At 33.8% G+C, this 10555-nt stretch overlaps 3 protein-coding genes across 5 annotated transcripts; all 3 read left to right on the top strand.

Moving 5' to 3' along the window:
• Positions 1 to 675: 675 nt before the first annotated feature.
• On the top strand, positions 676 to 3192 carry LOC145008173 (ethylene-responsive transcription factor-like protein At4g13040). 3 transcript variants are annotated; one of them, XM_078966796.1, is made up of 7 exons: positions 676 to 823; positions 1526 to 1582; positions 1976 to 2091; positions 2219 to 2303; positions 2412 to 2586; positions 2666 to 2787; positions 2880 to 3192. In XM_078966796.1, the coding sequence occupies exons 2-7, from the start codon at positions 1543 to 1545 to the stop codon at positions 3011 to 3013; spliced, it is 672 nt and encodes a 223-aa protein (XP_078822922.1). In that variant the 5' UTR covers positions 676 to 823; positions 1526 to 1542; the 3' UTR covers positions 3014 to 3192. The 3 variants fall into 3 exon arrangements, with proteins under 3 accessions (XP_078822922.1, XP_078822920.1, XP_078822921.1); XM_078966794.1 differs by lacking the exon at positions 676 to 823 and adding an exon at positions 866 to 1095; XM_078966795.1 differs by lacking the exon at positions 676 to 823 and adding an exon at positions 1071 to 1095 and having other exon boundaries at positions 2222 to 2303.
• A 1139-nt stretch (positions 3193 to 4331) lies between these two features.
• Positions 4332 to 6903, top strand: LOC145013307 (Pentatricopeptide repeat (PPR) superfamily protein). Its single transcript, XM_078972110.1, has one exon. It carries the CDS (start codon positions 4385 to 4387, stop codon positions 6827 to 6829), a length of 2445 nt encoding a protein of 814 aa, XP_078828236.1. The 5' UTR covers positions 4332 to 4384; the 3' UTR covers positions 6830 to 6903.
• Positions 6904 to 7775: 872 nt separating this feature from the next.
• LOC145008283 (Mitochondrial import inner membrane translocase subunit Tim17/Tim22/Tim23 family protein) lies at positions 7776 to 9358 on the top strand. The gene is made up of 4 exons (XM_078966908.1): positions 7776 to 7916; positions 8422 to 8535; positions 8694 to 8798; positions 8886 to 9358. Exons 1-4 carry the CDS (start codon positions 7832 to 7834, stop codon positions 9152 to 9154), a joined length of 573 nt encoding a protein of 190 aa, XP_078823034.1. The 5' UTR covers positions 7776 to 7831; the 3' UTR covers positions 9155 to 9358.
• The last annotated feature ends 1197 nt before the right edge of the window (positions 9359 to 10555 follow it).

The raw sequence follows: 10555 nt of genomic DNA, 5'->3' as shown, positions 1-10555 counted from the left end.
GAAGCTTTGACCTAGTTCTTTCTTCGTGAGTAGACCTGTAATGAGGTTTCATCAGAACACTTTGAAAATATAATATTTCGTAAATGCATTCTTCCAATAGTAAGACTCTTAGGTGTAGGTCACACCCATACCTATACCACATCATCATCTTCTTTCTATTTATTTACATCACATTTTTTGGGGTGGTCTTCTAATCCTTTAACGTAATTGTGAGGCCAAGAAAGAAGAATCACAGAGGAAGGAAGAAAGAAAAAACGGGTGTTCCCTTCGTTACCACGCTTGCCTTATACTTTAACGGGAGTTAGGGATGATGTTCCCGATGTTGTGGAGGTGCCAAATAGGTATAATGGGCTTTGCTATTGCCCACACCGTATAGTATAACATCCGAAATATTACCCTCAAAATTTTACCATATTTTCCAAATTTATGGAAATGTGTTTGTAATTTTTGAAAATTGTGGTTATCAAGTAAGATGAGTTTTTTTTATATGGTAAATGGGGTAGATATCAAATATACATAACATAAATTTAAAATAAAAATAATTTTATTATAAAAAAATAATGACATAAATGTAAATTAAAAACAATTTTATTATAAAAAACCGACACAAACGATACTACATTAAAGTTTGCAAAGAAAATGGCCGAAGTGTTTGCCAACTTGGGGCACCCCCTTGGCCCCTTCGGATGTCAATTTAAACCTATATCTCAACTTTCTCTCTCCAACCTCACCACCTTAACTTTGTAATCCAATTACATTAAAACCCAGTTTTCTCTTTGGTTTGTTCGCTTCTTCTTTCCTTTCGTCACCTTGACAATCACAGGTAACAAAACTCACCCCACCCTCTTACTCTTTACTCTGCAATGGCTTCTTTTGTCGCTCCTATACAACTCTGTTTTACCTTATTCGCCGCAAGGGTTTCTTCATAATTGTTCTTTTATCCTAAATGCATTCGTTAACAGATGCTGTGATTATGTATTTGGAAGTTCTTTTTCTTTTTATCGTGTTGTTATGTGGGGTTTGCTTGATCTATTGGTAACTAAAGGGTAAAAGATTGGTTTCTTGTATTACCCCGGCTTTCTTCCATGAAAGGTGGTAGGTTGGTGGCAGGGTTGACTTACTTTTCGAACACAATTTGGGTTTTTCTTTACTTGTAGCTCTTCTAGTTTATCTGATTGACATCTCATCTGGATTTGATAGTGTATTTGGCTTTAGTTATTGGTTCATTCAAGTTCAGAAATCCTCCCATTCTTTTCCATTTGGGTGTTTGAAACTTATAATTATGAACAGATGTAGAGATTCAGCCACATTTCCTGTTATGATCTTGTAATTATTTTGGGGGTTTTGTTTCTCTTTAATCTTGATTAGGGATAAATCATTCATAAAATATCAGATGATTATTGGGTTGACTTTGAATATTCTTCCTCTATGGGTCTTTTTTATTTCATTAGATAACAGCCATTCACTCCTGTGCATCTATTATGTGTATATATGCTTATCTTCTTGTTTTTTTGGATGATTGTAGGATCATCTAAAGACACTATGGTGAGCATCCGTAGACAAAGACTCATCAAACTCTATGGTAAGACCATGTTTTTAAAAAAAAAAAAATACTGTGTTGATAAATGATAATTAAAAAATCTGAAAAAGAATAAAAGAGGGTAAATTTGTAAAGAGTTATAAGGGAAGCATTGTTTCCATATTAAGTCGGTTTTTCTAGATTAAGTAAAAAAGCAATATGCATATATATACTTTTACCAGATTAAGGTTATGTTTCTTGTTTCCCCCCATTAAATCCAATATGGATAAAGTGGTAGAACGCGTGGTGTACATAAAGTTTGTTTTTTATTTTTCTTTGAACTGAATGACACACTAAATGACCATTTTACCCTTACACCGGATATTTAGTTACATCATATATCGGTTTTCTTGTTTGTTCTTTTGTTTATTGATGATAGTGAATGGTAAATTTTAGGGAGAACCCCTTTTCTTGATTTTCTTTCATCATATGGAAACGGGAAATCTCCTGGATGTTGGGTGCAAAACACAAGATCTGCTGGCATGCATCTTTCACCTTTGGTTGACCTTGAGGTAAGCATGGAAATCATGGTTAAATCTTTATATTGGAATCCTTTTGAGGAGTGATGGAATATTTTTATTTTCCATTTCTTATTTGCCACTTGTTATTGAACAAGATTCACATTCTGCATGTGTTTAGCAGAAAAACACAAAATCCGAAGAACCTGAATCCTCAATTGTGAATGAATCTAGCTCATCTTATAAGCAGCCCGTTTCTCATCCAGGTTAATTTGTTTACTTATTTACATCATCTTTTCTTATTTTGTTGAATGCAATGCACATAGTATAATCATATCATGTGTAACAAAATCTTTTTTGTTATATATTCCCAGAGTTCAAGAGACGAAAAAGACACAGAAGAAAGCATTTCGAGAATCAAGAAGCTTGTGTGATGAGAGGGGTGTATTACAAAAACATGAAATGGCAAGCTGCCATTAAAGTTGAGAAGAAACAGATCCATTTAGGCACAGTCAGCTCTCAAGAAGAAGCTGCTCGCTTGTATGACAGGTAATCATTGATTCTAGGATCACAAATAGTAACACCTGTTAAGGGCAATTTTGTCATTTTTGAATTCGGGTCCATATAGGGCTGCTTTCATGTGTGGGAGGGAACCGAACTTTGAGCTCACTGTTGAAGAAAAGGATGAACTGAGTCAACTCAGTTGGGACGACTTCTTGGCAAGGACTCGCTCTGCAATCAACAGCAAGAGTAAATTATATATATATTTTTTTGTATTTATTATTTATGATGCAGAAAATGAGCATATTTTTTTTAAGGTATTTTTTCAATGATTTTATCAGAAAGCCAAAGAAGGGTGAGTTCAAGGATGAAGTTTGAGAATCGGCAACAGAACAACAGTGACTCAGAAGCAGAAGCAATGGAAGGAGGAAATGGTTTCTCGGGTTCTGATGATGCAGATGCATCAGTAGCTTGATGATTTCTTTTATATTTATTCTTTAATTATTATTATTCTTTATCTGGTGGAAATGATGTTGGAATGTAAAAATTCATAACATTGTTTGAAGTGGGAAAATTCTCGCTCATTTATTTGTATATAGAGGGAGTGTATTGTTACTTGTTATGATGGTGGTATGAATATTGATGTTTCTTTTATTTTGGTGACCCATAAACATAAACTGATTATCTAAGTAATATGATTTTAAGATGTAATAACAAGTTTTAGTTATCGGGTAGTTATAATTGTATTGAAGATTATATGATTATATATATAAGGGTCAGAATTGGATTTAAAATAAAGGCAAGGGTCAGATAATAATTTTTGAATAATAGTTCTAATATTAATTGTAGCAAAATTGATGTTTCTTTTGATTCGGAAAGGCAGGTTACATCCCAGTGGCATAGTTTTTATTTGGATTACTGAAAGACAATATCAGAATGGGGGAAAAATCTTTGTAAAGAAAGATTACATTTTAGGGGTGTTTCCAAGTGCTTTTTGAATTTTAAAGGCCTTTTTAGACAAAATTGCTTATTGAATTAGAGCGTGTTTGAGATTATTTTTTAAAGTGGTTTTTTTGGACTTTTGGCTTTTTTAAAAAGCTATAAAAGTCTAAAAAAGTGTTTGACAATTCTGTTTTTTGGAATGATTTATTGCCAAGAAAAAAAAATTGTTTTAGAAGCCAATAATTTATGATTTTGGGTGACTTTTGTTTTTTTTAATATTGGTCTCCTTCAAAAGTTATCCGAACACATTTTAAAAGCTTCTTTTGAAAAAAACTATAAATCAAAAAAATATTTCTATCAAATTTTTTAGATTAAAAAGCAATCCTAAACACCTCCTAATAATGGTTGTAAAAAAAATTTAAAAAATGTTTGGATTAACTTTTTACGGTGAAAAAATCAATAACTCAATAAGTTAAAAAATATATTTGGTTTAAAAACTTATTTTTGAATTATTTTGACTAAAAAGTCGTAAAAAGTTTCAAAAACCAAAGTTTTACATACTTTTCGAAAACAGTTTTTTTAAATTAAAAGAAAAATAAGAAATTAAATATATACTTATACTTTTTGTTTCTATAAATCTTCTATCCAATTAAATGATTACATGTGTAATATTTAATGTTCATTTAATAATATTATAATATATTAATGTGATACATGTAATCGGTTAAATAGATAGAAGGATCGGTAAGAATAATAAAAGATAAAAATATATTTAATTTGTTATAAACTCTTTTGATAAGTATTTTTAAGTTTATCAAACATTTTTTTTTACGTATTTTCAAAAAGCCAATAAATACCCCCTTAGTTCTTTACGAAGCAACTTCATACGATCATCGTCTTTCATATGAGACTTTGCAGATCGGGTACAACAACTACCGCATATCGGAAAAGAAGATGGTTACCATTTCCATGCTCCCACTACACCACAAACACCATGGACACTACAAGAATCAAAACAGGCTTCCACCCAAACACATCACGCTCCAACTTCCAACTCAAAGATCTTGTGGCCAATGGCCAACTAGCCCAAGCACACCAACTGTTCGATCAAATGCGCCATAGAAACACTCACTCATTTTACACTCTGATTTCTGCCTATGTCAACTCAGGCAATCTTGCTCGTGCAAGAGCCTTGTTTGATGACATGCCTGTTAGAACCGAGGTGTCATGGACGATATTAATTGGTGGCTATTCAAAGCACAATCAACCTGTGGGCGCCTTCAAGCTGTATGCTGAAATGTGCAGATGGGGAACACCTCCCGACGATGTGACCTTTACAACGCTCTTCTCTTGTTGCAACGAGACCCTGATGACAAAAACAATAACTCAAGTGCATTCCCATGTTATCAAACTGGGGTTTAATTACACCCTTAAGGTTTGCAACAGTTTACTTGATGCTTACTGCAAAACTGACACCCTTGAGTTGGCTAATCAAGTTTTCACAGAGATGCTGACAAGGGATTCCGTGACATTCAATGCAATGATTACCGGATACTCAAATAAAGGCTTGAACAACCAAGCGATAAACCTCTTCATAGAAATGCAAAATTCGGGTGTGATCCCATCTGAGTATACTTTTGCAGCAGTTATATGTGCCACCATGGGTCTAAACGATGTTCCTTTAGGGCTTCAATTTCATACTCTTGTAATCAAATCCAACTTTATTTGGAACATATTTGTGTCAAATTCCTTTCTTGACTTCTACTCGAAACATGATTCTATAGACAATGCGAAACAACTGTTCGATGAAATGACTTTGTTGGATTGTGTTTCTTACAATGTGATCATCACTGGATTTGCATGGGCTGGAAGATTGAAGGAATCACTTAATCTCTTCCATGAATTACAGTTGACTAGCTTTGACCGGAAACAGTTCCCTTTTGCAACAATGCTAAGCCTAGCAGCAAATGAAACTAATCTCAAAATGGGGAGACAAATCCATGCTCAGATTTTAGTGACAGAGGCCAATTCGGATATCCAAGTCAGCAATGCATTGGTCGACATGTATGCAAGATGTAACAAATTTGAAGAAGCTAACGTCATCTTTTCATCCCTCCTCAACAAAAACTCAGTTCCATGGACTGCTATAATCTCAGCATATGTTCAGAAAGGATTCTACAACGAAGCTCTTGATATTTTCAAACAGATGCGTGAATCCCATGTCTATGGCGACCAAGCAACTTTCGCAAGCACGTTAAGAGCTTCTTCAAACCTAACGTCTCTTTCACTAGGTAAACAATTACACTCTTGTATGATCACATCCGGTTGCATCTCAAATGTCTTCTGTGGTAGCTCTCTCCTTGACATGTATGCAAAATGCGGACACATAAAAGACGCAATCCAAGTGTTCGACGAAATGCCACTTAGAAATATAGTCTCATGGAACACCATGCTAACAGCCTACGCACAAATCGGGGATGGTGAAGCCACAATACAAACCTTTAACAAGTTGGTCAACTCCGGGGTCAAACCCGATTCGGTTAGCTTCCTCGAGGTTCTAACCGGTTGTAGTCATAGTGGGCTTGTTGATGAAGGTCTTTCTTATTTCAAATCCATGACTCAAATTGTTGTGAAAAGAGAACACTACGCATCGATAGTTGATTTGTTGTGTAGATGTGGACGATTTCATGAAGCCGAGAAAATAATGGACGAAATGCCGTTTGACCCAGATGAAATCATGTTGACTTCGGTGTTGAGAGCGTGTAGGATTTACAAAAATCAAGATTTTGCTAAAAGGATGGCGGATGCTTTATTCAACATGGAGGTTTTAAGAGATGCGGGTGCGTATATCACCATGTCTAGTATATATGCAGAAGCGGGTCAATGGGAAGATGTTAGCAAAGTGAAAAGGGAAATGAAGAATCGCGGGGTTAAGAAGTTACCCGCGTATAGTTGGGTTGAAGTTAACCATGAAGTTCATGTTTTTAGTGCAAATGACCGAATTCACCCTCGAATTGGTGAAATTTGGGAGAAGATTGATGTTTTAGGGAGGAAGATGGAAGAGGAAGGGTATAAGGCGGATACGAGTGTGATTGTTCAAAATGTGAATGAGGATGTTAAGTTGGAATCTTTGAAGTATCATAGTGAGAGGCTTGCGATTGCGTTTGCGCTTATTAGTACACCCGAAGGGTCGCGTATTGTGGTGATGAAGAATTTGAGAGCTTGTGTGGATTGTCATAGTGCAATTAAGGTTATTTCTAAAATTGTTGGGAGGGATATTGTGGTGAGGGATTCGAGTAGGTTTCATCATTTTAAAGATGGATGTTGCTCATGTGGGGATTATTGGTGATTTTATTGGTTAATAAGATATAGCAATTTAGTTTTTGATGTTCTTATTCTATCGTTATACATATATTTCTTCTTGTTAATTGTTATACCGTTGTCCTTTGAAAAATCTATCATTTTATGGGTATCATCATTACTTCGATAAAATGATGGATCTTCTTTAGACATGTCTAACTTATGTAAACAAAAATTATGATATTTTGTGAGCATGTTTGATTTATGAAAGTAGTGATCTTTTGTACAGATATTTGATTTACTGTATTTTGCTTTTAATTTGAATAAATTCGATAGTAAAATAAGAAATAAGTGTCTCATAAAAAAAGTTTAACAAAACATTGAAAGAATAATATTTTCGCCACCTCAGCAATGCATTACATCTGGATTTCCAATTTGGACAATCATATTGCATAATTAAAAATTATAATAATGTAATAAGACTAAATGAAAGCACAATACATTGATAATTCTTACATTTATCCTAGTAACAGAGTTCAATTTAGACAAAGCCAGGTTCAGCTAATTGCCTAATTTCCACTTTTTTTATTTATTTATTTATTTTTTTACATTTTGATTCCTAGAATCCTAGTCCGGTTCAATTACAACGACTATATGACATAGGTTAATGTTATCATGATTAAAAAGATATTTGTTTTTCTATTCAAAAACCATGTTTTTTTTAATGCTATTGAGAATGTAACCAACTAAAAATTTATCTTCGTAAGATATCATTATTAAAAAAATAAAGAGTGTTAACCATTTACAATACTTTATTAAATGCTAATTTCTTATAAAAAGGAAAAAGAAAAATGATTGTTGCTTGAGTTGAGCCGGCCCACTTTACACTAGCAATATCGTGGGCTAGGATTTAACGAATTGAACCGGCCCACTTTACTTTCCACTTGTACGATTATTAAACCGGTTTACTGCTTTAGTAGACCGATTCGAGCATGAAACCCGAAGCACCTTTTGATCGATATTGAGATTTGAGAGTCGAGTATGCTCAGAAATGGAATCGGCCGATGAAATTAAAACCCTAGAAGAAGACGGTATTAATTGGAGAAGTCGCATACTGTATCCTACTCTCATCGGAGGTTTTTCTCTAAGTTTATTTGCTTTATTTCCATTTTTTTTGTAGAATATGAGCAGCAAATGATCGACACAAAGGTTTTAGATGTATTTGATTATTTATATTTTATATGATAATGTTTTCATAGTGTTTTTCCGATGCCGAAACTAGGTACGAGGTATCATAATAGTGAATTTCATTTTGCATTTACAGTTCTTAGAGTTGGCTCTTCGTCATTCAACTTCTAGTTTCAAAATTTGAGATAGGGTTTTGATCAAACTGGCGACGAGAAACTGTTCCATATCATGTATTCATGCCGTGTCACTGTTAATGCTCATCGTTTTTTACTGTATTTATACCATGAATTCATAGAAAGTTCCCAGTTTATGTATCGAATTTATGCGTCTTTGGAGTTCATTTACTTGAAAATTTTGTATTATTGGTCCAATTCTAGTTCTAATCCATGATAGAATAACAACATCAAAAAGTACAGTCTGTAACTGTGCTGTAAATATTTGTTTGTTGATTAGGGATCGTTGGAGGAGGAATTGGAGCAGTATCAAAACATCGAAAGGTTCACGGCCTTGCAAACATGTCTGCAACTTATGCCACTAATCTTGCCATAGTCACCGGTTGCTATTGTGGTAAACCATCACTCACTATTCACTCCTCCTTTTTCTATTTATTTCTATATCAACACCTCAAACCACTTCAAGTATCAACTATTGAGTAAACCACTAAACTGTATACATCATGATCATAGCTTATAGTCATAGACACTTATGATCTTGAATGATGACAGGTGGTCGGGAGATTGTAAAAGCTAGCCGACATTCAGGGCCTGATGATCTCCTTGACTCAGCCATTGCTGGATTTGGTACTGGTGCTATTCTCGGGAGATTGCAAGGTTAGTAAAAGACATGAATGCCCTTCTCATTCTCACAATTGAAAATACCAAAACTAACAGAAGATCTTGTGAAACTATTGATGGCAGGTGGGGTTAGGGGTGCGATTCGTTACTCGATTGGGATTGCGATTGTGGGAACTGGGGTTGATTATGCAGGTATCAAGTTAAGGCCTGTTTTGAAGGAGATGTATGAATCAGTAGTAGGTGGTGAGAAGAAAGACAGCTGGTTGAGATGGCCAGAATGGCTGCCAATCCAAGTTCTTGATGAGGAAGCTATTGCTGCAAAGCAGGCTCGAGAGGAGCAGTTGCGGGCCCGGATCCGAGATCTCACAAAAGAAGAGTCAGAAGGACAGTAGGTTTTGGTGGTTATTGGAGATATATTTATTGATTTTCATAATACTTGTGTACTTTTGGTTAAGGTTTTGTTACCATGTTCTATAGGATTAGAGATTTTTCATTGGTATTCGAGGTAAGGATATAACCATTTTTGGTTTAAAGTTTAAAACACGAGTTTGTTGTTATATTCAGGCAAGCTACTTCAATGGTTGTGGTTTTATGTATTTTAGCCTTATGGTTTTTTTTGGTGACTACAAAATAGTTTAGTGGTTAAATCGATAAAATATTGAAGGTGTGTATTGTTTTTTATTTTTATTTTTGTATTTTCTCACTTATCAATCTCATAGGATCTTATTTTTTCAATTGCATGTGATTTACGAAGCAAACAATGTTTCAACATCATCAATAGGGTTTTTGACATTGTAGCACAAGAAAGTTTAACGAATTTACACATTTAGTCACTCAAGTATTTTTTATGCACAATAGATCCTTTACGTTGCATTTCACATGTTAATTAGGTGATTGAACCTAAAATTAGCCGGTTACCAAGTTAACCAGGTTTAGTTGGCATAGTGATGTGGCAATAAGTAGTCCACTTCATATAGATATTGATATTCTAATTCCTTTTATTTTCTTTACAATTGAAAAAACAAAAAAGCCCTAGATTGTTCTGCCTCAATCACATGCATGTGGTTCTTCTCCTTCGCACATCATTATTCTTTTCTTATGAAACCTAAAAAACCATGGATTCCACCTCCTTCTCATGTTGTTCTAATGAACCTTAAAAATCATGGCTTCCACGTGGATGTTACTCATGATAAAAACGATTAATTAAGAGGGTAAAAATCAGTTATAGAATTCCACATGAAAAACACAATCAAACAAAAATAATCGAAATAAATGTATGTTTTGACATGTTTTCGCATACAATCCTTCCTAGTTTTTTTACCACATGTCTCCTTCATTTTGCCACATGATTTTTTTTGTTTTGTTTTTTTTTTTTAATTTTTTAATTTTCCACTTGTCATTTTTTGAGGTTTTTCATTCTTACATTAAATTTTCAGAATTTACAGTTATATACGGAAGGTTCTTATTTTATTTATGTAATGTTATCATTTTATTAATTTGAGAATAAATTCATATAAATGTTACAAACTCATTGATTTATTTTATTTTTTCAATTACTTTATAAAATGTTTAATATTTACATATTGATATTAAGCTTTTTATCTTTAATAAAGCTGTGTAATACACGAATCTCATATCTAATCAATAAATATAAAGGATATGTATGTCATATCTTATTTTTAGTTGGTTATTTCTCTTAAAAAATTACAATTTGAATTTTTAGCTGGTTATCCCTCTTAAAAATTTACAATTTGATTTTCTTTGAAGCATAAATAGGGATGGCAAAAGAAACC

Source organism: Lactuca saligna, chromosome 8 (assembly GCF_052625555.1).
Source record: "Lactuca saligna cultivar CGN05327 chromosome 8, ASM5262555v1, whole genome shotgun sequence".
NCBI lineage: Eukaryota > Viridiplantae > Streptophyta > Magnoliopsida > Asterales > Asteraceae > Lactuca > Lactuca saligna.
Note: the sequence above shows the minus strand (reverse complement) of the source record. Positions and strands in the feature narration are given on the sequence as shown.

What these genes read in the sequence shown, in the direction of transcription:
- LOC145013307 (XM_078972110.1), top strand. Translation starts at nt 4,385, where the DNA reads ATGAGACTTTGCAGATCGGGTACAACAACTACCGCATATCGGAAAAGA.
- LOC145008173 (XM_078966794.1), top strand. An exon ending in AAGACTCATCAAACTCTATG is followed by an intron (nt 1,583 to 1,975) that starts GTAAGACCATGT and finishes GGTAAATTTTAG; the next exon opens with GGAGAACCCCTTTTCTTGAT. An exon ending in GCTGCTCGCTTGTATGACAG is followed by an intron (nt 2,587 to 2,665) that starts GTAATCATTGAT and finishes GGGTCCATATAG; the next exon opens with GGCTGCTTTCATGTGTGGGA.
- LOC145008283 (XM_078966908.1), top strand. Translation starts at nt 7,832, where the DNA reads ATGGAATCGGCCGATGAAATTAAAACCCTAGAAGAAGACGGTATTAAT. An exon ending in AGTCACCGGTTGCTATTGTG is followed by an intron (nt 8,536 to 8,693) that starts GTAAACCATCAC and finishes GAATGATGACAG; the next exon opens with GTGGTCGGGAGATTGTAAAA. An exon ending in TATTCTCGGGAGATTGCAAG is followed by an intron (nt 8,799 to 8,885) that starts GTTAGTAAAAGA and finishes TATTGATGGCAG; the next exon opens with GTGGGGTTAGGGGTGCGATT.